At 40.7% G+C, this 27,657-nt stretch overlaps 1 protein-coding gene across 5 annotated transcripts in view; it reads left to right on the top strand.

Moving 5' to 3' along the window:
- Positions 1-27,657, top strand: part of ITPR2 (inositol 1,4,5-trisphosphate receptor type 2) — a 586,098-nt gene that overhangs the window by 215,893 nt on the left and 342,548 nt on the right. For all 5 annotated transcript variants that reach the window (XM_055572406.1, XM_055572399.1, XM_055572407.1 and 2 more), the window contains 4 exons: positions 18,339-18,532; positions 22,575-22,704; positions 24,714-24,771; positions 26,715-26,880. In XM_055572406.1, coding sequence (XP_055428381.1) covers positions 18,339-18,532; positions 22,575-22,704; positions 24,714-24,771; positions 26,715-26,880 — 548 coding nt within the window. The remainder of the gene's footprint in view (positions 1-18,338; positions 18,533-22,574; positions 22,705-24,713; positions 24,772-26,714; positions 26,881-27,657) is intronic.

The raw sequence follows: 27,657 nt of genomic DNA, 5'->3' as shown, positions 1-27,657 counted from the left end.
AAAAGATCTTCCAGAAAATAGTTTCTTCCTTTATAAAATCAGGAGGTTAGTCCAAATGTGATTTTTGCGGTCTGTTCCAGTTCAAAACCGGGGCCCTTAGAAGATTAGTGTGTAATTCTCATTCCCTCACTGAATGCTGTTCTTCTTAATGTGTGTTGCAAAACACTCCTTTTAGCAAATATCCGTGAAGCATGTCTCCTGGTTAAGAGCTGTGATTGCTCTTTGTAAAGACATCAGCTACAATGCTTTGAAACCAGGGGCTTTAGTTCACTTAAAGTATGGAGTATGTCACCAAAAAAGCAAACAAGGGGACTTCCCCAGTGGTCCAGTGGTTAAGATTCTGAGCTTCCTCTGCAAAAGCTTGGGTTCGATCCGGGTTGATCCTTGGTCAGGGAACTACCATCTCACATGCTGTGTAGTGCAGCCAAAAAAAAAAAAAAAAAAAAAAAAGAAAGAAAACCAAGCAGGCAAGTAAGTTAGCAAGAAGGTATGACTGGGTGCAAAGTGGGACTCTGAGGAGGTGTCTGTGTGGAGATGCAGGGTGAGATAGAACAGAAATGAGGCTTAGTTCCATGACCATAACCAAAGAGCAGGTAGTGAAGGTCCTTTTTAGGTCTCGTTTTAGTGTCCCTTCAGCTTCTGTTAATGTTTCATGGGACTAAGCTTCTTCCAGTTCTGTATAAAGGACATACGTTCACAGTGGAGCTCACAGTGCTCAGAAGTGTCAGGCAGATTGACTTGCCGGATTACCCATCATCATTTGAGCATCCATTTCATGGACTTCTGGACTTAATTTTTCCAACCACCATTCTGCCTCTTAAGATGCTCCTTTCAGTTGGTCCTGCCTCATCTCAGCTTCAAGCCTGTCCCTTGCCCTTAGATCTGTCTCATCCTCTCCAGGTCTCCTTGTTCACACCTGGCTGCTCCCCATCTGCTTCTCCCTTCTATCTACAACCTTCTCTCCATCCACACTGTAGGCTTATGGTAAAGGGAGCTGGAGCCTTGAAGAGGAAGCAAGGGCACATGTGTAATCTTGTCCACAGTGATAAGTGTGTCTTGTCCTTTGTGTGTGCACACTGTGTCAGATGAGTGTGTTCTCATCATGCCTTGAGACTCTTCCACTGACAGCAACTTCCTCGAGACAGAACAGGTTGTGTTCCCCAGGGAGCAGAGATTAGCTCTTAGGAGGTATATTAGGGGGAGCTCTTAGGACAGCACCAGTAGAATGGAAGGGCATGGTAGAATGGAAGCAGGACTGGGCCAAGGAAGAAACTGGATTGTGATGCAGTCCTAGGGGGAGCCTCAGGGTTGTCTGAAATTGGATGTCCTTTCAGAGTTGTCTCTTACTGGATGAGGGGGCTGAGTTTTTATGCCCCTCTGGGTGACTCTGGAATGGCATGGGCGCTTGCTTGAGGCAGCTCTCTTCAGATCAGTCAGTCCCCATAGGGCTGACTTTTGAGGGCTGTCCAGCAGCTGAGACAGTAGTCCTTCATTCCTGAAGGTGAATTCTGGGCAGGACCATCACCGCATCCACCATAGATATTTTCTAGAAAAGTACCATGATTGGAAAAAATTTAGGTCACGATTAAGCTCTCACAGGAAATACAGAATAGGAGGAACCATAAAAGGGATTCCGATCTTACAGAAGATAGAGATTTAGGAACTCCAAAACAACATTAAAACATTTAAATGCACAGCAAAGTTCTAGACATGAAAGAAATTTCTAGATGCTACCTGCTTTCAAACAGAATCACAGGCAAGAAAAACCTACTCTAGGCAGCAAGTCTGTTATGAAATCCTTTTCTGCAGATATGAAGGAAGTTTTCTGTGACACTCTGGTCTCCTGAGTCTGGTTCTTCTACCAGCTTTGTGCTGTGCTGACTGCACCGCTAAATCCTTTCTGACTTGATGTATAATGTCTTTTACACTTTTATACATGTATTTTTTTTCTCCTTTAGCTTTTATAAGTTTTAGAAAAAATGCCTGTAATAGTCAGGCTTTCTCTTAGTTACCAATGGTGCCTGGGAGGACTTGTTTTCCTTCCCTTAAGTGTTAAGGTTTAAGTGTTCTCTATATAAAGAGGTTCTCAGAAACATGATCTACACTAGATCATGTCCCTTTAAAAAGTGGGATGGGTTGGAAGGTGGGAGAGAGTTTAAAGAGGGTGGGGACATATGTATATCTATGGCTGATTCATGTTGATATATGGCAGAAATCGGCACAATATTGTAATTATCCTCCAATTTAAAATTAAAAAATCACACACACACACACATAGTAGGCAGAGACTAATTATGTAATATGTCTCCTTCACACTGAGTTTCCACCATTGGCCAGGCCACACATTTAGCAGGGTATCTATTTATATTTAACACCTAGCACTCATATCAGAGAAGGCGATGGCACCCCACTCCAGTACTCTTGCCTGGAAAATCCCATGGACGGAGGAGCCTGGTAGACTGCAGTCCATGTGGTCGAGAAAAGTCGGACCCGACTGAGCAACTTCACTTTCACGCATTGGAGAAGGAAATGGCATCCCACTCCAGTGTTCTTGCCTGGAGAATCCCAGGGATGGGGGAGCCTAGTGGGCTGCCGTCTATGGGATCGCACAGAGTCGGACACGACTGAAGTGACTTAACAGCAGCAGCACTCATATAGTTCTTGCATATTTTTATCCGCAGTCCTTGTCATAATCCAGCTTGTTAGATGTTCTTGTCACATTTTGCCCAGGAAATAGGCTCTTTCAGAGGTTAAGTACTTACCCTGAGACCACACGGCTTATAGCTTGCTGAGCCAAATTTTGAATTCAGGTTTCTGTCTCTTTTTCTCTAGTTCTGCACAAAACCTGACAGCCTTGCCAGCGATGTGCTTTCTGCTGCTCCACTACTTTCTGTGCTGATGACTTCTTCATCTGCAGGGATCCTGCTTTCTACCTTTTCCCAATTTCCCGAGAAAGTTTAGTACAGAACAGTAGGTGTTTATTAAGGAGTTTTGATATAACTTAAGGTGATTTCACAGGTCAGATCCAAAAAAATTTTTAAGCCAAATATCTCGCCTTCATGAACCATTGCTGGGCTTGTCTCAGAAACAAAGTTTCAGTCACAAGTCTTAAAACTTTTACCAGCTTAAATATCTTGAAGTTGGATGTTTCTCTTCACTCCCTGCTGGTCTCTTTGTCTCTGTTTTTGGCTGTTTCTCCACATTCCTACATAAGGATCCTTCTGAGTCACTCGTTCTCATAATCTCTAGAGAGTAACAACACAGTACCTTAAGTTGATGCCCGCAGGTCTTTATCTGCGTTAGATGTCTCTAGGTCTGTCTCTTGCTGATTCCCAGTAATATGAAACAATTTTATCCTCCAGGATCAAATACTACTGTATTTCCATGTACACTTTTATAACTCACTTATCTCTAGGATGAATGTATGTGACATGCTTTATATAGATATGCATGCATTTGAAGGACAAAAATATTCAGACCCTAATATTCCAAATGTATGCTTTTGCCTTTTTGTTAATGTTGAAATTTTTTTTAATGTCTGTTTTTTCTAGTAGACTCACAAAAGACTCCATGACTTTTACAATTACTACCTAGATAATTCAATAATAAAGATTGAAATTTATTGGCTGAGGGAACTAAAGTGGGGAGAAGAACTTTGAAAATACATTCTGTTTCTGGTTCTAGAGTTGACTTGGACCATGCCTAAAATGCTTTTTTATGCATACTTGGCTTTCAAAATTATCCATTGAGTGACATGCATTTGAGGAATGTATGTAAATTATGTGTTTTGTATATTTGAATGATAAAATATTTTTGAGACCATAACATTTCAGATTTATAATTTTTTCTTTTATTACTCATGAACTTTTAATTTGGCTGCCCAAATTGTCAATGAATGGGAGATACCAAGACAAATGCCAGTTGATGTTAAAATGCTTCCTGATATTTTGTTTCTACAATTTTAGCGATTACTTATGCTAAACCTTTTCAGGGATCTCTCATGCACCATCTCTTTTTTTCTTTATTTTCATGATGCTGACCTTTTTTTTTTTTTTTTTTTTTTTTTACAATTTTGTTTATTAATTTTTTTTGGTTGTGTTGGGTCTTTGTTGTGTGGGCTTTTTCTGGCTATAGGCAGTGGGAGCTACTCTCTAGTTGCGATGCATAGTCTTCTTATTGTGGTAGCTTCTCTTGTTGCAGAGCACTGGCTCTAGGGTGAGTGGGCTTCAGTAGTTGGGGCATGTGGGCTCAGTAGTTTTGACTTCTGGGCTCTAAAGCACAGGCTCAGTAGTTGTGGTGCACAGGCTTAGTTGCTGTGCAGTGTGGGATCTTCCTGGATCAAGGATGGAACCCATGTCTCCTGCACTGGCAGGTGGATTCTTTACCACTGAGCCACCAGGGAAGCCCCCATCTCTTTTTTAAATTGAAAGTATAGTTGATTCACACTGTTTTGTTAGTTTCTGATATACAGCAATTAAGTTATATATATATATATATGGGCTATTTTAAATCCTAAAAGATGATGCTGTTAAAGTGTTGCACTCAATATGCCAACAAATTTGGAAAACTCAGCAGTGGCCTGGAAAAGGTCAGTTTTCATTCCAATCTCAAAGAAAGGCAATGCCAAAGAATGCTCAAACTACCGCACAATTGCACTCATCTCACACACTAGTAAAGTAATGCTCAAAATTCTCCAAGCCAGGCTTTAGCAATACATGAACTGTGAACATCCAGATGTTCAAGATGGTTTTAGAAAGGTGGAGGAACCAGAGATCAAATTGCCAACATCTGCTGGATCATCGAAAAAGCAAGAGAGTTCCAGAAAAACATCTATTTCTGCTTTACTGACTATGCCAAAGCCTTTGACTGTGTGGATCACAATAAACTGTGGAAAATTCTGAAAGAGATGGGAATACCAGAACACCTGACCTGCCTCTTGAGAAATCTGTATGCAGGTCAGGAAGCAACAGTTAGAACTGGATATGGAACAACAGACTGGTTCCAAACAGGAAAAGGAGTACGTCAAGGCTGTATATTGTCATCCTGCTTATTTAACTTATGTGCAGAGTACATCATGAGAAACGCTGGACTTGAAGAGCACAAGCTGGAATCAAGAATGTCGAGAGAAATATCAATAACCTCAGATATGCAGATGCCACCACCCTTATGGCAGAAAGTGAAGAGGAACTAAAAAGCCTCTTGATGAAAGTGAAAGAGGAGAGTGAAAAAGTTGGCTTAAAGCTCAACATTCAGAAAATGAAGATCATGGCATCTGGTCCCATCATTTCATGGGAAATAGATGGGGAAACAGTGGATACAGTGTCAGACTTTATTTTTCTGGGCTCCAAAATCACTGCAGATGGTGATTGCAGCCATGAAATTAAAAGACGCTTACTCCTTGGAAGCAAAGTTATGACCAACCTGGACAGTATATTGAAAAGCAGAGATAATAATTTGGCAACAAAGGTCCATCTATTCAAGGCTATGGTTTTTCCAGTGGTCACATATGGATGTGAGTGTTGGACTGTGAAGAAAGCTGAGCACCGAAGAATTGATGCTATTGAACTGTGGTGTTGGAGAAGACTCTTGAGAGTCCCTTGGACTGCAAGGAGATCCAACCAGTCCATTCTAAAGGAGATCACTCCTGGGTGTTCTTTGGAAGGACTGATGTTGAAGCTGAAACTCCAGTACTTTGGCCACCTCATGCAAAGAGTTGACTCATTGGAAAAGACCCTGATGCTGGGAGGGAGGCAGGAAGAAAAGGGGACGACAGAGGATGAGATGGCTGGATGGCATCACTGACTCGATGGACATGAGTCTGGGTGGACTGTGGGAGTTGGTGATGGACAGGGAGGCCTGGCGTGCTGTGATTCATGGGGTCGCAAAGAATCAGAGATGACTGAGTGACTGAACTGAATCCTGAACCTCTAATTTATCCCTCCTTCCCTGTTTCCTCTTTGATAACTGTAAGTTTGTTTTCTGTGTCTGCCAGTCTGTTCCTGTTCTGTAAATCAGTTCATTTGTGTCACATTTTAGATTCCACATATAAGTGATACCATATGGTGTTAGTTGCTCTCTTTCTGACTTAGTTGCTTAGTATGATAATCTCTATGCCTGTCCACATTGCTGCAAATGGCATTGTTTCATTCTATTTTTATGGCTGAGTAACATTCCATTGTATGTGTGTACCACATCTTCTCTATCCATTCCTCTGTCAATGGACATTTAGGTTTAGTACACCTTCTTAACAGAATAATATGGTTGAAAAATATTCCCTTACTAACCGTGTGGGTTAGATTTCAGAAGGATTTAATGGGTATGATGCATGCCTAATTTCCATACTATACTAAGTCATGAAACTACTGTATAACTTCCTTATAATTCTCTCAGTCAGGGGTTGCTCACATAAAGTTATGATATATAAAAATATTTTTTGTTATACTTTGTAAGTTGTTTATCTTCGTAGAAGCAGAAGACTGATTCTAGGTTTATCTGTGTTTCTCTGGGATGTGTTGGAAGCAAAAGAACTGTCTGTAGTTTTGAGGTTTTGGTTTTGCAAAGGTATCTGCCCCACAATGGATGAAGCACCTTTCAGTTTAGTGTGGAGTTTATTTTCATTCCTTAAGCTCTAAAGTGACTGAAATCTCTGAAGTTCCCTAGGAGTAATATGAATGATTCCTGGAAACCAGAAAGAGCTACTCACAGGACCAAATTCCATTAATAAGGCAAAGTCAATACTTAGATGACCTCCCAAGTGATGAGAATGACCAAAGAGGATCAGGTTGTCCTCACCTTCTCTCTACTCAGTTATTTCCTCCATCTTAAGTTCTCTTTGAGCCTCAATCTCTGGTCAAGAGCACCCTCTGATGACTTACAATGAAGGACCATATTGGAACATAAATAGAGATGATAGACCGTTAGTGCATAAAGGGACTGAATAAATTATCTACACATTGTATGATCTGTAGATCTTTGTAATACCCATTGCAAATGGTCATCTAGGATCTCTTGGAACACTTGAGTGACCAAGATTTTACTGCTGCAAAAGGCAGCTGTAAACGTCAGGTCTCCTTTGTTAGGTTATCCTAAAGATACCTCCCTCCCACTTCCAAAACGCAGCTCTACTTTTGTTCCCTGGAGCCATGCTGAAATCTAGCTTCACTCCCACACATCAGTTTTTTCTGTTTGAAAATGGCCAGCCTGTCACCTGTGTGTCTCCTCCTCACTGTGTCATCACCTGCAGTTCCTTTAACAGTTCCCTTTATGATTCAAATATTTTTGATCACTGCTTGGCAAGGACAGTTATTTTCTCATTTATTCTGAACACTTTACTTTTGTAATACAGTCTAGGTGAAAATGAGTGTTTTGGGTAATGATGACCTCGTATTGATTTCTGCGTGTGCTCTGCTGTGTGCTCAGCTGTTGAGTTTTGTCTGACTCTTTGTGACCCTTTGGACTGTAGCCCACCAGGTTCCTCTGTCCATGGGATTTTTCAGGCAAGAATACTGGAATGGGTGACCATGTCCTTCTGCAGGGGATTTTCCCCACCCAGGGATTGAATCCGCATCTCTGGTGTCTCCTGCCTTGCAGGCGAATTCTTTACCTGCTGAGCCACTGGGGAAGCCCTACTGTTGAATCTACTTGAATGAAACTCAAGTTCTAGTTTGTATTCTGTTTACATCACATTTTCCCCATCATATACTTGAGTTGGTTTTATTTGTATGTAAATGGCAGGGAATTTTATATTTTCATTTTACCTTGTTGGATTTAACCCATTAGTTTTCTTTTCTCTCATTAATGTGGTATATTATATTGATGGATTTGTGAATGTTGAACCATTCTTGTGAATTTGGGATGAAGCCCACTTGTTGGTATAGGGGCTCCCGTGGTGGCTTAGTTAGTAAAGAATCTTCCTGCAGTGTAGGAGACCTGGGTTCGATCTCTGGGTCAGGAAGATCCCCTGGAGAAGGGAATGGCAGCCCACTCCAGTATTCTTGCCTGAAGAAGTGCATGGACAGAGCAGCCTGGTGAGCTATTGTCCATGGGGTCCCAAAGAGTTAGATGTGACTGAGCGACTAACAGGACCACTTGGTCATGATGTATGATCTTTTCTATGTGCTTTGCATTCAGTTTGCAACTATTTTGTTGAGAATTGTTGCATCTATACTTATCAAAGATATTGGCCTGTAATTTTCTTTTTTGGTGTTGTCCCTGTCTCGTTTTGGTATCAGGGTAATGGTGCCTTCATAGAATGTCTTTGGGAGTATTCCTGCCTCTTCAGTCTTCTGGAAAAGTTTGAGAAGGATCAGTATAAGTTCTTCTTCTTTTTATGTTCGGTAGAATTCACTTGTGAAGCCCTCTGGTCCTGGACTTTTGTTTGTAGGGAGTTTTGTTTTGTTTTTTTTTTTTTTCAATTTATTACAGATTCCATTTCACTTCTAGTGATTGGTCTATTCAAATCATCTATTTCTTCTTGATTCAGTTTTGGTGTGCTGTATGTTTCTAGAAAGTTGTCCATTTCTTCTAACTTGTTAGATTTGTTGGCACATAATTAACAGTTCATAATATTCTTTTATGGTTCTTTGTGTTTCTGGGATATCAGTTGATTCTCCTTTTTCATTTCTTATTTTGTTTATTTGGATTGTCTCTCCTTTCTTCTTGGTGAGCCTGGCTAGAGGTTTTGGCTATTTTGTTTAGCCTTTCAAAGAAGCAGCTCTTGGTTTTATTGATTTTAACACCTTAGTTTTCAACCTGTTCACGTAGTTTTGGGATTTGATGCAGTCATTTACTATATTAGTTATCTTTCCTTGTTTCATATTATCTTTGCATTTGCGAAATATGCTCTTTCTGGGATTCCCTGGTGGCTCATTAGTGGGGAATCCGCCTGCCAATACAGAAGACACGAGTTCGATCCCTAGTCTCTTAATATCCCACATGCTGTGGAGGAGCTAAGCTGGTGCAGCACAGTTACTGAGCCTGTGCTCTGCAACAAGAGAAGCCACCACAGTGAGAAGCCCACGCAGCACAACTCGAGAGGAGCCCCCATTCGCTGCAACTAGGGAAAGCCTGTGCCCAGCAACGAAGACCTAAAACAGCCATAAATAAATAAATGCTTTTTAAAAAGCGTGCTCTTTCTGACTTCACCCGTCACTGACAAAAATACTTACCTGGTGGAGGCAACAACAGAGCAGCAAGAAACTAGAGGCCCTTCAGTACTTTAACAATGATTGATTTAATAGTATTCTGGCTAAAATCAGCTTCTAAAACCATACCTATGAAACTGTATGTTATTCAGTGTATATCTCTACAGTGTGATAAATCAGAGGAGTGGTTGTTTTTTTGTGGTGGTGGTGAGGGGAAATGTGGAGGGGATTAACTGGGAAAGGGCACAAAAGAGCTTTCTGGATAATAGAAACGTCTGACTATCTGGATGCTTTGTGGTCCTCCCTTTTCCAAACTACTACAGCCTTTCATTTAAGGGCTGTGTATTGCACTGTATTTAATTTACATCTCAATTATAAAAATAGTAAATCCACTTAACAGCATTACTAGCTGTTAAGAATTAAAGATCAGTGTGGCAAATTAAAATGAAACCTTGAGTTTGGAATACTGAAATGACTTTGTCAGTATTTGACAGGGATGAAATTCAAAATAAGATGTAGAACTCAACCACTGTTTTGTATGAATTGCTTTTTTCAATTCATCCTTTGTGTAAGTCTTCTTTAAGGTGTGGGATGGGAAATAACTTTCTTCTAAGCAGTCTACTTTATATTCAAAAAAAAGATGGATAATAACATTACTATACCTTAGTAACATGCTTTCAGTAGGTTTTGCTTTGCTCTATTTCTAACTGGAAAGTTGGAATCTGTCAATGGCTTATCAGCATACTGTATTCACTGAGTGTTTATTCAGAATGAAAAAGATTAGGTGTCATATCATATCCTCTGTCCATTGAGTATTCTTTACAAACCACTCCTCTGCAAGACTCCTTCTTTTAGAGGTGATACTTTGTGTCAACCCCACGGGTGTGTTAGTGATTATGAGCTGTGATTATGTGATGGCTCACGTACTCATTAGTGAGGCGGTGACCGCTGTAATAGGACATAAGGCAACAGACAAGAGCTGTTTTTCAGAAGTTTAGTGAAAGCATGCACGAATCCTCCGCTTTTCATTTTGAGATAATACCTCACAATATATGGTATTTTTCATAACTTTTGGGGCACATATTATATAATTTTATTCTCACAAGAAATTGGAAACTTTTTAATTAGGATTAAGATTCTGAACATCAGCTGGTGAAATGGTTTGTGAAAGATTGACACTAATTTAAATCCTTCACCCCATTAAAAGCCTAGTTCAAAATTGTATTTCTTCAGTGAAGCTGCCTTTCAGTCTCCTTACCCTAAGATAATTTCCCCAATGGAAAAAAAAATGTCCTAAGCAATTTTGTATACTGCCCATGTTGTGTTATTACTATCTCATGAGTTTTGTATCTGTTCTTAAATTTGGGATGAGGGGCATGTTTTCTGTTTTCTTAGCTGTACTGTAAATTTCCTGGGCATCTTTGGTGGACAAGTGGTAAAGAACCTACCTGCCAATGCAAGAGATGTGGGTTTGATCCCTGAGCTGGAAAGATCTCCTGGAGAAGGAAATGGCAACCCACTCCAGTATTCTTGCCTGGGAAATCCCATGGACAGAGAGAGGAGCCTGGCGGACTGCAGTACATGGGGTCTCAGGGTCAGACATGACTTAGCCACTAAACAACAGCAACAAGTTTTCTACTTCTCTTATGTCCTTCCACACCTCATGTCCCTAGTATAAAGCCAGGTGAACATTGACTGCTTAATAGATACTTTCTGAACAGAGACTGCCCTTAGAATTAAATTGTGTAATGTAAACAGAATCCCACAAGTAGTGTGTGGACAATTATTTAATATTAACTAGCTGGACGGAGGAGCCAGGTAGGCTGCAGTCCATGGGGTTGCGAAGATTCGGACAGGACTGAGCGACTTCACTTTCACTTTTCACTTGTATGCATTGGAGAAGGAAATGGCAACCCACTCCAGTGTTCTTGCCTGGAGAATCCCAGGGATGGCAGAGCCTGGTGGGCTGCCATCTATGGGGTCCCACAGAGTCAGACATGACTGAAGCAACTTAGCAGCAGCAGCAGCAGCAGCAGTTGGATAAGATCACTTGAGAATAATGTGAGCAGATTCATGATATGATTAATAGTCATCCCACATTTTCAGTACACAGTTTTACTTAAGATATTTTCTTTCTGCATTTGGTAGGTTTTCTGAGTTCTAGTATAAAATCTTTGTACACTTGAAAGGTGATAGCCTTTAGTGTAGCAACGTGGTGTGGAGAAAAGATGCACATTGATGTTAAGTAACCTGAATCGGTGACTTTGCCACTTGCTGCTGTATAAAATGGGATGGGTTCCCCACCTCTGTACCCTGCTGTGAATGGTGTGTGTGGCCTGGCACAGTATTAATACATGCAATGTGATATGCCCTTGATAAAGTCAGTTTCCATGATTTTGCCTTATCTCATTCTTATCTATTATACTTTTAAACAAAAATGTTTTTAAGTAACATGAAATTATTTATGCTTTTTGAAAAATTTAGAAAATTAAGAAAGTGTAAAAGAAAGCAAAAAAAAAAAACCCCAAAAACCCACTCACCTTGATGAAACTTACCCTCTAGTTTAATAATGCCTATTTTTTTTTTACTTTACAATATTGCATTGGTTTTGCCATACATCAGCATGAATCTGCCATGGGTGTACATGTGTTCCCCATCCTGAACCCCCCTCCCATCTCCCTCTCCGTACCATCCCTCTGGGTCATCCCAGTGCACCAGCCCCAAGCATCCTGTATCCTGCATTGAACCTGGACTGGCGATTCGTTTCTTATATGATATTATACATGTTTCAATGCCATTTTCCCAAATCATCACCGCCCCCCACCGCCAGAGTCCAAAAAACTGTTCTCTACATCTGTGTTTCTTTTGCTGTCTCGCATACAGGGTTATCGTTACCATCTTTCTAAATTCCATATATATGCGTTAGTATACTGTATTGGTATTTTTCTTTCTGGCTTACTTCACTCTGTATAATCAGCTCCAGTTTCATCCACCTCATTAGAACTGATTTAAATGTATTCTTTTTAATGGCTGAGTAATACGCCATTGTGTATATGTACCACAGCTTTACCTGTTTTTTAATATAAGCCATATAACAATTGGGCTTCTCTGGTGGCTCATTGGTAAAGAATCCACTTGCAATGCAGGAGACAAGGGAGATATGGGGTTCAGTCTCTGGTTGGAGAAGAATCCCCGGAGCAGGAAATGGCAATCCACTCCAGTATTCTTGTCTTGGAAATCCCATGGACTCAGGAGCCTGTTGGGCTACAGTTCATGTCATTTTTAATCATTCATTTGTTCATCCAACTTCTTTTATTTGTGAAGTAATCTAATAAGCATTGATTGAATGACTGTAGCATGTCAAACACTGTACCTGGTGCTGGAGATAGAGTAGTAAACCAGGCAGAACCTCTGTCTTCATGGAGCTTATGTTCTTTTTTGGGGGGAGGGAAACAATAACCACATATACAAGTATAAAATATGATGTGAGACAGTGATAATGCCTTGACTGAAATGTAAGGCAGGATCCAGAATGATGGCAGTTCTTCTTTAAAAGTGTGATCAGAAGAGGTCTGAAGAGGTGACATTGCACCAGAAATCAGAAAGGATTTTGAGGGAGAGAGCCAAGTGACCATCTGGGGACCTCCAGGCAGAGGAATACCAAGTTCTCTCCAGTTCCAGCACATGGATTAAAACCTCGTGTGATTGACAGAGGGATGGGTGAAGCAGATGTGGTATATAGGATGCATATACACAAAGGAATGCTACTCAGCCATAAAAATAGTGAAATAATGCCATTTGCATCAGAGAGTCCACGGGATTGCAGAGTCAGACATGGCTGAGTGACTGAACAACAATGCCATTTGCATCAATATGGATGGACCTAGAGATTATCATACTAAGTGAAGTAAGTCAGAAAGAGAAAGGCAAATACCATATGATATCACTTATATGTGGAGTCTAAAATCTGACACAAATAAACTTATCTACAATCATCTATGAGAAAATAGACTCACATAGAGAACAGACTTGTGATTGCCAAGGAGAAGAGGGGATAAGGAAGGGATGGAATTAGTAGATACAAACCATTATTTATAAAATGGATAAACAACAAGGTCCTACTGTACAGCACTGGGAACTATATTTAATATCCTGTAAGGCAATGGCACCCCACTCCAGTACCCTTGCCTGGAAAATCCCATGGAAGGAGGAGCCTGGAAGGCTGCAGTCCATGGGGTTGCTGAGGGTTGGACACGACTGAGCGACTTCACTTTCATTTTTCACTTTCATGCATTGGAGAAGGAAATGGCAACCCACTCCAGTGTTCTTGCCTGGAGAATCCCAGAGATGGGGGAGCCTGGTGGGCTGCCATCTATGGGGTCGCACAGAGTCGGACACGACTGAAGCGACTTAGCAGCAGCAGCAGTAGCAATAAATGATAAACGGAAAAGAATATGAAAAAATATATTTATGTATAACTGAATCACTTTGCTGTGCTCTGGAAACTAATACAACATTGTAAGTTTCAACTATAATAAAATTTAAAACTATCATTGAGCAATTAAAAAAAAAAACCTATGTGGACTGTATATGTAGCTCTTATTCTTATCTGACTTTGAACTGGGAGTGCTGGTTACTTGTCTGTTGGGATGCTAAATCTTAATCTTTTTTAATTTAGATTGATACCATATTCCCTGTTACTCTGATTATACCACTGTCTTAACTAAGGTTTTGATCTTGTGTTAGTGCTTTCTTTGTGTGTGTGTGCATACAGAAAAGTCCCTTTAGAACCCAGCCCCTAACCACTGGGAGGAAGATCTGCTCCAGGGAATGGTCAAAATAGAAAACTGCTCTAGTTCTAGAGAGTGTAGGCGTTTTCCAGCAAGAGGAGGTTTATAAGGAGCTGCTAAGCAGGGAGGGCAAGTAGGAAGATGTGTGAAACATGTCTTTATGGTTTAACACCATTCTGTTTCAAATGAATTATGAAAACAGCAGATATATTTTTCCAAGTCCAACTATAAAAATATGTTTCAGGGAAATAAGAATGGTTTTGGTGTTATCCATTTTTTGGCTTCCATTACTCTAAAGCGTTGAGAGTTGCCTTTGGTAGGCACAAAACAAGAAAATTGCTGTGAGCAGTTATTCACAGAACTCTTATCAGATATATCTATTTCTCTTATAAATGCTTAGAAGATTTCAGAAATGTCTATCTGAAATCTGAACAAGTAGAAAACCCAGATGATCAATTTTATGTGTTCATAGGTGAGAAGTATTTCTTTTTTAAAAAATATTTATATGTTCATTTGACTATGTCAAGTCTTAGTTGTGGCATGTGGACTCTTCCTTGCGTCACTTGGGATCTTTTGTTGAGGTGCGTGGACTCTCTAGTTGTAGCATGTGGGCTCAGTAGTTGTGACACTGGAGCTTGGTTGTTCCACAGCTTGTGAGATCTTAGTTCCCCAACTAGGGATCGAACCTGCATCGCCTATATTGCAAGGTGGACTCTTAACCGCTGGACCACCAGGGAAGTCCCCAGAGAAAAGTATTTCTAACAGAAAGAGATAGCAGGTCAAGAATGACTTGAAATAAAACACCAGAGGACTACAGTAAATTTCAATCAAGTAAGATTCTACTAAATCCCTTACACTCTCTGTAAATCCACAAAAATGTTAAAGATGGTTGAATCCCATAGTGTGGCCAGTAATAAAATGACTTTGGAATAAGGAAAAATTCAATTATGGTCAGCACAGTTTTAGTGTTATCTCTGCAATTGGTCATGGAAACTTGACTCATGAAAACCATCAAAGAAACAAAGCAATGAACTCTCAACCCATTTCCAGTCACCATTTCTAGTATGCATTTACTGTACTTGTCTTGCTTTGGGGGGTTTTCTCTTGAGGGGATTAGGATTAGCATGCATGCTAAACTGCTTCAGTCATGTCGACTCTGTGCAACCCTATGCATTTGTAGCCTGCCAGGCTCCTCTGTCCGTAGGATTCTCCAGGCAAGAATACTGGAGTGGATTGTCATGCCCTCCTCCAGGGGATCTTCCCCATCCAGGGATCAGACCTGCGTCTCTATGTCTCCTGCATTGGCTGGCAGACAAGTTCTTGACCACTAGCACCACCTGGGAAGCCCCAAAATACCTATACAATCGTATAAGGAAAGAACCTGTAAAGTCTGTCTGCTTTTGTTTCTAAGAAATTCCTTCCTTTGTAGTTTTACGTAACAAAGGTGACTCCCTTTTCCAAACCATCTCAATACACTTTGTACATAAATCAAAATTCTAGCTTCTGGGTTAATATAAAGGACATCGAAAACTTGAATTTATCCAGAGGATATATATTATAGTATAGTAGCCTTTTCACTGAAAACTTTTCAGTAGTATTAACTAATCATGGTTGAGAAGAGACATCCTAAGATTTCTTCTTTTGCATTGTTGAAGACTAATCACCTCTGGCTTCTCTGGTAGCTCAGCTGGTAAAGAATCCACCTTTAATGCAGGAGACCCCTCTTTGATTCCTGGGTTGGGAGGATCCCCTGGAGAAGGGATAGGCTACCCACTCCAGTATTCTTGGGTATCTCTGCTGGCTCAGATGGGAAAGAATCCGCTGGCAATGTTGGAGACCTGGGTTCGAACCCTGGGTTGGGAAGATCCCCTGGAGAAGGGGATCTGTAATTATCAGGATCAGAGAGTTGGACACGACTGAGTGATTTTCACTTTCAATCACCTCTGAGTTATCTCAACAGTCTTAGAATTAAAAAAATTTTTTTGCGGAAAAAATGGAACCTTGCTTGTCTGTGATTTATGTGGTATTTGGTTTATGTTTTCCAAGCTGTAGTAGTTCATAATTGAAGCACTTCTCATCACCACCCAAAAATTCTGGAAGACATAGCATCTTTTAATTTGCAAATTCAGCATTGGCCATACACAGAGATGTTAGGAGAGTTTTGTGGCCACCAAGTGCCACAGGCATCTAATGATATGTTGCCACTGGGATGAGCCTTCCCATTTCATTGACAACATGTTTTATCTATTATGACAGACCTGGCTACTAGATTTTAATTGCTTGATGACAAGATCTGTATTTGGGAGAGCGGTAAGAATTGTCTGGGCAAATGTTTTGTGTGTAACAGTCATTTGGATTAAATGGTTATTTTCCTTGAATTCTAAATAAGGTGCAGACAATGTGGGTGCCTAGGATTTTTGTGTGAATCAAGGGTAAGAATAACGGAAGAGCCTGTTCTGTGTTGGTGGTAAGCAAGCATTATTTGGAGGCTACTACATATACATACTGGAATCGAGCCTCGGATAAATGTACTGGGTGAACATTGATGATCCGAAACTGTTGCCAGTAACCAGATCACATGCCTGCAGTTGGTGGGGAGATGTAGGAATGCTCAGTTGTTAGGATTATTTGGGAACCACAGACAATGAAGCATTCTGCCTCGAGGTTTTTCTGGTAGAAAATGAGGCTGTCTCGAATCTTTTGTCTCAAGCTTGTCCAAACTTGAAAATTATCTTTCATATATTTTTTCTGATCCCTGTTTTTGAATTTATGCTAGCAGCAGTGTAATAAAAGGTCCTAGACTCTCAGAATGAAAACCCTAATTAATTTCTGCCTGGAAGATGCCACTCTAGATAAAAATATTCCTTCATTGCATTCTCAAAAATGTATTATTTCAGTACCACCCTCTTTTATGTATACTGATTTAATCTGTGGATAAGATAATGAATTTTGAAAGGCATTTCACCTTTCACAGTGTGCAAATAATATCAGTTACCACTGGCTTGATGGTAATTGTGGTCTGTGCACAGGACCATGAAGATTCTCTTGAGTCATCCTTTAAATATTTTCCCTTTCTTTATTTGTTTGCCTTTCAATCCTGTAGGTATTCCCACAGTTTAGGGTCTTTGCTTGGAGCTGAGGGTTTAATCTCATCCCATCTTATTTCCATTTCCCTTTCTCTTGGTTTATACCCTGAGACACGTGGGGAAAGGAAAATTCTTTGCCAGATTCTTAGGTCTTTGCTTGAGGCAAAGTTCCATGAACACCCACGAAGCAAAGACCACTGTTCAGAAAAGAAAGTAGAGAGTTGTTCTTTCAAATTCTCATTTCTTGTTGTAGGGATTTAGAAGTGAGAAATAGCAGAGGAGAGGGTAAATCATAGCAGTGACAGGAGGCTCCTTTGGTACAGCTGCTTGTGGTCAGTGTGAGGAATGAATGTGTGGGCAGTTTTGTTTGTGCTTCGTGCTCAGTCGTGTCTGACTCTTTTGCGACTCCATGGACTGCAGCCTGCTGGGCTCCTCTGTCCGTGGGATTCTCCAGGCAAGAAGACTGGAGTGAGTTGCCATTCCCTTCTGCAGGGGATCTTCCCAACTGAGGGACTGAACCCACATCTCCTTTGTTAAGAGGCAGATTCTTTCCCACTGAGCCACCAGTGAAGCCTGTGGGCAGTTTTATTGGGAGGACAAATTAAATGAGGAGCCAAACTCAAGATGCAGGAGAGGCAGGATGCCTCATTGAAAATGACAATTAGTAATTTGTTTCTGTAATTATCTCAAACACAATTGCTTTTTGTGGATTTTGAATTATGATTTTTAAATTCAAATTGATGAAGAAATGGGTAAAATGTGCTTCTTCTCTAGAAAAGAGTTTTTCTTAAAATGAAGCTGTAAAAATCCTCCTCCCAGGCTTTTTTCTCTCATTATGAAAGCCAAGCTAAAAAGTCCTAGGCTTGAAGGTAGGATTAGGACAGTAGTCACCATTTAAGTGTTTTCCTGTAGTCTTTGTATCCTCACTTGCAATGTTCTTTATGGTAGAGATTGAAAACCTTTCTTGCTCGTGACTGTAAGAGTTAGTGCCTCTTGGTGTGATGGATGGTAGGACTTCCTACACTCCAGAAGGACCTGCTTTGGATATTGTTAGAGCCAGCAACAACTCACCTGCCGTGTGTCATTTGAAAGCATTTTCTGAGAAAAGTAAACTTCTGTTTCTAAAATCTGTCATTCTGAAATGTGCCTGCACTATTTTAACTTGATCTGCAAGGAAAGATCCGGAGCAGGGCTGATGCTCTTCTTTCTCATCCTTAGTGCTCTTCCTGCCACATTTTCAGTCTGGTTGCAGCCAACGGCTATAACAGCTGTCTCCCAACGTGGCGTGTGTGTTGACCTGTGGGCTTTTCTTGTGCCAGGAAACAATGTCATGAGAACCATCCATGGGGTGGGAGAGATGATGACCCAGATGGTGCTCAGCAGAGGCTCTATCTTCCCCATGAGTGTGCCTGACATTCAGCCCAGCCTGCACCCCAGCAAGCAGGGGAGCCCCACTGACCACGAGGACGTCACCGTCATGGACACCAAGCTGAAGATCATTGAGATTTTACAGGTGAGGGCCTACTGGGAGGGAAGCAATAGGCACCTACCTATGCCTATGGGCTTAATGTCTTAACTTTTTGTTCCAGATCACTGTGTAAATATTCTAAAATGCTGTTGATCTAATTTTATTTCATTTAAGATAATGATAAGCCTGGTAAGAAATCTCACACTGACACTATTTAACATATTCATTACACGTGTGCATGCCCATTAACTAGTTTAACGATGATACCTAACAAATGTGGAGTGCTTTGCGGTTGGCATAACTTCTTTAATATATATTTTGTCATTTAACATTGACCTTGATTTAATTTTACCTTAATTTAAGAAGGGTTTCAGAGCAGGCGAAGTTAAGATTGAATTCCAACTCTTTTTTTACTTTTAATTGAATTGGACATTTGATTCTACGTATACAGATATATCGTAGTAAGAGACTTTTTATTAACTTAAAAGCTAATTACTGTTTTTAGCATTTTATGTAAGTGACTGTCTTGATGTTTTTGTTTCCAAAAGGCTAGGAATAATAAATGTAAATATGTTTATTTATCTATGTACTTATTTTTAATTTTGGCTGTGTGGGCTCTTAGTTGCTGTGTGTGGGCTTTCTCTAGCTGCAGTGAGTAGGGGTTCCTCTCCATTGCCGTTCTCGGGCTTTGGTGGTTGTGGTGCATGGGCTTAGTTGCCCCATGGCATGTGGAATCTTCCCGGACCAGGGATTGAACCCGCCGTGTCCCCTGCATTGGCAGAAGGATCCTTAACCACTAGACCACCAGGGAAGATCAATAATCTATACATTTAAAAACTAACCTAGTCTAATACCTTTGTCTATGAAGTTAAAGGAATAAGCTGCTATTTTGTGACCAGTGGTTTAGTATGGGATAGTAAATAAAATCTCATTACTATAGCTATGGATTCTTAGCACTTTTTTTAAGTTTGGAAAGTAGTTTTATGATACTTTAATTATAGTATTTATTCCATATTTGAACATTGGAGCCTGAAGTTTTTGAGGATCTATTAAAGTTCTGGTTACAATTTACTAAGTCTTTCATCCTAATATAATGTAGACTAGCTACCAGAAGTGGTTAGTTGTCCTGGAAGGATTTGTACATTTTTATTTAAAGTAATTAGATTTATAATCATAAACTGTTTCACAGTTCCCCCACAAATTCCAAAGGCTAAGTCCTGAGAAATTATTGGCAGGCATCCCAACCCCGTGTTCACTACCCTGAGAAATCACTCAGTTGTCCTGTTCTTAACCCAGGGAAGGTGTTGATCACCTGACCTGTGGGCCTAAAGGGCTCCCAGCTTAGTGTCATCCTCCTCATGGGACAGACTCTGAAATACATGTCCTGATTTTAGCCCAATAGCAGTTACAGATATTCTGCATTTACAAAACAGTCCATTATAGCTAAAAAATGATGTTATGGTGAAACCATGGCAGGGCAGAGCAGGACTGGCTTACTTTTGCTGCTGCTTTTGGGTTCTTTATGTATTTCTGGTTGAACCTCTGTTCTTGCTCCAGTTTTTGTGTGTCAGTGTCTGACTCTGATTCCCTGTGTCTGTGTCCCCCTGTGCTCCTCTTGAATGTTTCTTTTTTAGAATGTCTCTTCAAGAATTCCTTTGTAGCCACGTTCCTTAAGCAAGTCTCCTGCTTTCTTGCCAGCTCCTCTTCCTCTCCAGCCCTTCCTTTCTTTTCCCATCATTTTGTATATTTTCTTTTCATCTTTGTTTCTTGCTCATTCTCTCCCTCTGTCTGTCTTCAGCCCTTTGTTAATTCTTTCTCTGCCTTTCTTTTTGTTCTTCCCTTCCCCCTCCCCTTCTACCTTCGATTATTTTTCACAATTAACTATATTAGAGATGAAAGTTTGAATTTTGGCTCTATTTATAAAATGTAATTCTTTGAATATTAATCATCAACTAAAAGCCAATGAGTGTTTCATTAATTTTTGTTTTCATTCTTTGTTCTTTACATGAAAGTGAAGTGTTAGTCGCTTAGTTGTGTTGGACTCTTTGTGACCCCATGGACTGTACCTGCCAGGCTTCTCTGTCCATGGGATATTGCAGGCAAGAATCCTGGGTTAGCTTTCTATTTCCTTCTTCAGGGGATCTTCCCAACCCATGGATCAAACTCTGGCAGGCAGATTCTTAAGCATCTGAGCCACCAGAGAAATGAATTCGCTTAAAAAACTAACTATTCATTTTATGCATCTGCAGTCTAGCTTCTGCTCCTATCATTCTGCTCACCAAACCCACTGGTCCTTTCTCAGCCCTCTTCTCCCATGATCTGTCTCCAGCTTTGAAAATCCCCTTAGTAATTGGAATCAGTTCAACAAATAGTTGTAGTGGTGCTCAGTGCATGCTAATAAGAGTTTCTTCGGTGTTTGCTTTTCTCTCTGGATTATATGCTGTTCAGAGGCAGGTTTTATACCCTTGGCACCTTTTCCGCACTCTTGGTACCTGCCTCAGTACCTGGCTCAACAAGTTTGTGGAACTTGACTGAACATAGCTGACATGGAGCATGGCTGTGACCCAGGAGGAACATAAAGGTCTAGCAGAAGAGGAATAGGGAGAAGGAAGAGAAAGAGGCATTCAACTTTGGACCCGTAGCTGTAAATAATGTGTTGGGTGAGCAGAAAGGAGAAAAATTGATTTGGACTGGGGAACCAGGGAAAGCTTCATTTCAAAAGGGATTCAAACCTTGGAGGATATCTCAAAAGCTAGTAATTATGGGGTAGAGGAGAAGAATATTTAAGGTAAAGTGAACAATGGAAATAAATGTGAGGAGGCAAGAGAGACACTGCAGGCATTCCAGCCTGTGCTGTTGGATGGAGAGAGAGGAAGGGGGCGGGAGGGTGGGAGGAGGGAGATGGGGGTCTGACACTGACTGTGGCATAGATAGTGAGAACTGGGTTTGGAGGGTACCACCAAACCCCAAGTTTTCTGAAACTTGCATGACCATTACTGTTTGCTGTCCCAATGAGCATCTCTTAAGAGAGTGTAAGGGACACAGATAATAATTATACTGGGAGCAAAGGCTGTCCCAGGACTCTCCCAGGCAACCTGGGATGGCAGGTTGCCCTGCGCAAGTCTGCCTCTCTGTTGTTCCCCATCTCCACTCAGGTAGCAACATATACCTTTTCCTTCTTGATCTCCGTCATATTTTATATCACATGGGTAGCCCTTGATCATTTCCCAAGTATGTTAACAATGCTGTACCAGGGACTGACAGCCCTGTAGTTGAGACTCTGTGCTTCCACTGCGGGGGTGAGGGTTTGATTCCTGCTTGGGGAACTAAGATTCCACATGCTGTGCAGTGAAGCAAAAAACAAGTAACAACAACAAACAGTGCTATGGCAAAATATATTTCGTTTTTCCAATTCAATCACTCTTCTTGAGGACCCTGGGCTCCAGGCACTTGCATCCTTCTCAGTGCTGAGCACAGATGGGAACCTTGTTGGTACTTAGTCTCTGTCAATATGTCCGTTAAAGAGAACAAGGACAGCAACACAGAGCCAAGAAGGGCCAGGCGACAGTGAGGCATATCCCTGGTATACCGGATGCTGTTGCTTAAGCTGCCCCTCTGAAGCGTAGCTCCAGGACTCCTTTTGTTATAGTCAGAATCCACACTATTGTAGCTAAAATCTTGGCCTTTCTGTTGTGAACGAGGGTCTCAGCTCCAGCACTTTTCTTGCGGAGCCGGTGGAAACTCTGCTCAGGGCTCAGGAAATTATGTCATGATAACGTCTTCATCCATGTCTACTGGATACCCCCACCTGGAATATTCCAAGAGTGATCGTGGGAAGTCATGTCATCTTCTTTTCAAAAACTGTTGAGGGATTTTACTGACCTTGGCTCCTGCAAATGCCTCACTGTGCTTAGTGTTATGACTGTTTATCATGGGTGTGATGAAGTGTTGAGTTTTCCAGTAAAGTTTCGAAGTAGTTCACGTGACATGTTGATAGTTACATTGTTCCTGCTGTCCTGTAATGAAATGAATTTTTAAACACCATGCTGACGAAAGAAACTTATGTTGTTTTTAATGTTTCTTATAGTTTATCTTGAGTGTCAGACTAGATTATAGGATCTCCTATATGCTGTCAATATATAAGAAGGAATTCGGGGAGAACAATGGAAATGCCGAAACGTCCGCCAGTGGCTCTCCTGATACACTGCTACCATCAGGTATTACCTTTGTGACAATATTTGCTCTCTGGATGATGTTTCCATGAGAACTTGAAAGTTCCTTTTGATGTTTTAAGACAAGAAGCATTTGTATGAGACAAAAATGTCCAAATAATCTCCACCAATGAAATGAAGGAGCTGAGACAGAAATTAAATAACTTGTCAAGAATGGCAGGGAGGATGTTTGCTGCTTCTGGTGCTCGGTCCTTTGAATGCAGTTTCTCTTGTTATCTTCACAACTCCACAAGTTTGAGTACTCTTTATCGTGCCAGCTTACTGATAAGAAGACCGAGGTTAGAGCAGTTAAGTTACTTGCTTAAAGTTATGAAGTAGTGGAAAAGGGATTTTCTCTGAGCTCTCTCCAACTGGAGGTCTGAATCTTGTAAGAATTATGCTGTTTTGGTGAAAATCCAAGGGGATTATTTTTTTGGCTTAATCACAGAGCATGTGAAATGCATCTATCAGGAAGAAAGGTATTTTGTAGGAATTACCCAACTCAAGAATAAAGACGAGGCATTCCCATAAAGGTCTGGATGTGGATGTTGGTTTTACCGTGTATGTATGTGTGTTGGTTCTTTATTATCTTGTACAATTGTAAACTGGTACTGTTTTCCAGTTTTTCACACTTAAAGTGTGTAAGAATGAAGCTACTCTCTCTGTGAGTATAGGAGAATAATGACATAAGAGCATAAAAATTATTGTAAAAATGTTATGACTCTAGAAAGTACCTTATGAAACCCAAGAAATATTAAATCACCATTTTTTTTCTGGCTAGATTAGGCCAGCCGTGACAAGCTGGAAACTATATCATATTGAAGATGGAATCTTTATCATTGACAATTTAGCCAGGTCACAGAACTCTTTTGCTGGGGTAGGATGTATATACAGATATGAAACTTCTTGGGAACTACAACCACTGTGATAACATCAGGGAGCCTCTTCTTCGTGCATCAGTCAGTTTGATAGGAAAGTCAGAGTAGTTAACATGGGTGCTAAGCCGAACGTCCTGCTCCCTGACTCATCGGTACCATCCAAAGGCGGCGTGCTCTACAGATGGAGTTCAGCTCTCCTGAGCTAGAAGTCTCCCTGGCACATTTACAGCTGTGTTGTTTTTATGCTTCCCAGAAGTGTAGAACCCCAAGGGGCTATTTCCAGGAATGAGGAGGCAGAACCAGAAAGTCTTGCTGGCGTCTGCATTGACACTAGCATAACAATTATTGGCTCTCAGAAGCCAGACTTCTGGAAAAAGGAGCTCTGTCAGTAAAAGTGTGGGAGAGGAAGTCTAGGGGCATCCCCAGAAAACCAGTCTTCTTTGATTTATCTGACCTTTTAAATTGCTTGTATTTGTATGAGGTAGCTTTCTGGGAAAAATTTTTTCCCTTTTTATATCTTGCTCCTTTTTCTTTTCATGCTTTGGAGATGAGAAATAAATTGTGTACCTATCATAGACATCTTCAAAATGTTAGTGGTGGGAATGGGTGTGGAATCAAGACTGGTTCACATTAAAAAAAAAAAAAAGCACTCTGTCCCACAAGAAGAAGGTATGGAATTGCAAAAGTAAGCTTAGGTTAAAAGATCATATTGTTTAGAACTACCATGTAATAACAAGGTTCCTTATGGGTATATTGTGATTCTTTAAAAAAATATTATCTTTCCATATCATTATCCATTTAAATTATATGTATGTATATAGGTACATGTGTATGTAGTTTTATATATATATATATATACACGCACATGTGCTTATATAGATGAAGAAACTTTGTAAATAGTTCTTTGTGATCTTTTCAATGTATCTTTGAGTATAATGATTTTAAAATGTAAACTTCAATTTAAAATATTGATGAATAAGAGACATTGTATTGTGACTTTTTAAAGTGTTAATTGACTTTTGGTGGCATAAAGAAATTAAGACAAAAGTATTTTTAGGTATGCTACATTAATATAAATATTGGGACTCCTAATTATAAAAATACAAAGAATGGATTTTTTACCATTTATCTTTGCAGCTATTGTTCCTGATATAGATGAAATTGCAGCTCAGGCAGAAACTATGTTTGCTGGAAGGTATAGTAGCATTTATGTATCATTATTTTATGAATAAGATTTTACTTAGAATTTTACAATACTTTGTCATTCCCTATATCTATTTAATTTTATATCCTTTATGGTTGCCAACATAATTCCTGCCAGAAATGAAGCTGCGAATTTACTATAGAAGAGAAAGCATAGCTTTTCTTTAGGTCAGGTTAAAAAAAAAGAAAGACAGGCGAGATGAGATCAGTGTATTGAACTTTCCCCTGAATTCTTTGCTTTTCTTTCCTCAAATAATGACAGCACACGAATGCCCTTTAAGTCCCCTGGCAAAAATATCGCTGGATCTTGCAAAACACTGCTTCCCAAAATCTGAGAAATTTGAGGCAAGAAAGTAACTTCTTTCAATGTTATCATTAACTATATATGTGAGAACTAATGCTTATTATCTGCCAATTGAAAATATCCATATGATTGAAGAAAATGAAGTATCTCTGCCATGGCTACCCTCCTTTGCTGTCAGAAGCCCTACTATTCATTGTTTTTAGGTGGTTTCTTTGGTTTCCCCAGAAATGAAACTAATAGTCAAAAGGAAGAGAAAAAAACTGTACGATGTCTGAGCTGCAAATACTGAGTTTCTAGCATCCATTTTTATTTCAGATTTGCCATATGTACCTAACGGATTTCTGTACCTAGCCTTGTGTTGCGTTTTCTTTGATTAGCAAGAAAGAGAAGAAGAAAGACTCAGGGAAGCCCAAAAAGGATTTTTATCTCTAGTGAACTTTTGGTTTAGGTTTGTTTTTATATTGTTTTGCCAGTTTCTGCTGTTGTTATTGTTACTGTGTTTTCCTATTCAAGTATTTCATTATTCCTGAGAAGAGGATAAACCAGTGTATGATTTTCACCGTAAAATAAACCAACTTTTCATCCGGGTAATCTAGCCCAGAGTCCGAATACCGGAGACTCGCGGGGTTGCTCCGGCTATGGCCTTGCCTGTGTGCGTGCGCGTGCGCGTGCCGTGCCTCACTGCCTCACCGCCTGTCCTGAGGGGGTTTTGGGCCTGGTGGGGAAGTGGGGAGGGCGGGGGGCGTGGTAAATTGGCCCTTGCTGCTGCTGTTGCTAAGTCGCTTCAGTCGTGTCCGACTCTGTGCGACCCCAGAGACGGCAGCCCACCGGGCTCCCCCGTCCCTGGGATTCTCCAGGCAAGAACACTGGAGTGGGTTGCCATTTCCTTCTCCAGTGCGTGAAAGTGAAAAGTGAAAGGGACACGCTCAGTCGTGTCCGACTCCTAGCGACCCCATGGACTGCAGCCCACCAGGCTACTGCGTCCATGGGATCTATCCAACTGATATGCCTTCTCAATAAGCGCTTCTGGTTTGATTCAGATTCTATCTTTTGTCTGTGCCTAGATTACCAGATCATCCCAGTTTGCCTGCGGCTTTCCTAGTGCAATCACTGAGCGTCCCCCATCTTAGGAACCTTCTCAGTCTTGGACAGACTGGGAATTTGGTCACCCCTCCTTTCATGGACAGTCACAAGCTTTTCTTTATGTTCCGTTTCCTCATCCGTTGTGCCTGCAAGCTAAGTCGCTTCAGTCGTGTCCGAATCTTTGTGACCCTACGGATTGTAGCCCTCCAGGCTCCTCTGTTTCTGGGGATTCTCCAGACAAGAATAATGGAGTGGGTTGCCATGCCCTTCTCCAGGGGATCTTCCCAACCCAGGAATCAAACCCACGTCTCTTATGTCTCCTGCATTGGCAGGCAGATTCTTTACTACTAGCGCCACCCTGGGAAGCCCCCTTATTAGTAACATGAGGCCTAAGAAAGTAAAAATGCCTTCCTTTGCAATTTCCAATTTTTTGTGGAGGGGTGATGGTGGAAATGGTGTAAGTCTGAGAGTGTATATACAATATTAGCCATTTATGACTAGATTTTATGTAAATACAAGTCTTTTAGAATGATTTTTTGGTTTTACAGAAAGGAGAAAAATCCAGTTCAACTTGATGATGAAGGAGGCAGGACGTTTTTACGGGTCCTTATTCATCTGATCATGCATGACTACCCGCCTCTGCTATCAGGAGCCCTGCAGCTGCTGTTCAAGCACTTCAGCCAGAGAGCGGAAGTTTTACAGGCATTTAAACAGGTGAGATTGAGTAGCCTTCAGTGCTTTCACCCGCAGAGGCTCTGAAATGTTGTTTATAGCATCCAACCTGACTTAATGGTTGCAGAGTTAATGAGACTGCAGCTTTTCCTGGGGACACTTTCTATTTTTAAAGATAGATATGGCCTTGTCTGCAGCTAAGACATGATCTGTTTTAGAAGGTGATTTTTCAGATCTTTAATGTGGATGATAGGCACTAAGATTTAGGAAAGCACTGGGGGATAATACCATATTAGGAATTTTGTTGCCCCTGCTGTTATTCTGACCCTAAATTTTACTGATCAGTATGGGTACTGCACCGAAATAAATGTTTTGTGATTGAAAAATATATGAATCCAAAAGAGAAGAATTGTGATGGAGCTAATCTTTTTCTTTGTCATCTTTGAATGATACCAATTTTGAGACCATGAATGAGGACTATCTCCAGGTTCCTTAATAGAGCATTGATCTTCATTAGGAAATTTTACAGGAATATGTTAAAATATGAAATAATTAAAAGTAATTATATAAATAGGTAAAGCTATTCATATAGTCTGGAGAAGGCAATGGCAACCCATTCCAGTACTCTTGCCTGGAAAATCCCATGGACAGAGGAGCCTGGTAGGCTGCAGTCCATGGGGTCGCAAAGAGTCGGGCACAACTGAGCGACTTCACTTTCACTTTGCACTTTCATGCATTGGAGAAGGAAATGGCAACCCACTCCAGTATTCTTGCCTGGAGAATCCCAGGGACAGAGGAGCCTAGTGGGCTGCCGTCTAT

This window comes from Bubalus kerabau, chromosome 1 (assembly GCF_029407905.1).
Source record: "Bubalus kerabau isolate K-KA32 ecotype Philippines breed swamp buffalo chromosome 1, PCC_UOA_SB_1v2, whole genome shotgun sequence".
NCBI classification, from domain to species: Eukaryota; Metazoa; Chordata; class Mammalia; order Artiodactyla; family Bovidae; genus Bubalus; species Bubalus kerabau.
The sequence above is the reverse complement of the archived record's forward strand: the minus strand, read 5'-3'. Positions and strand labels throughout refer to the sequence as shown.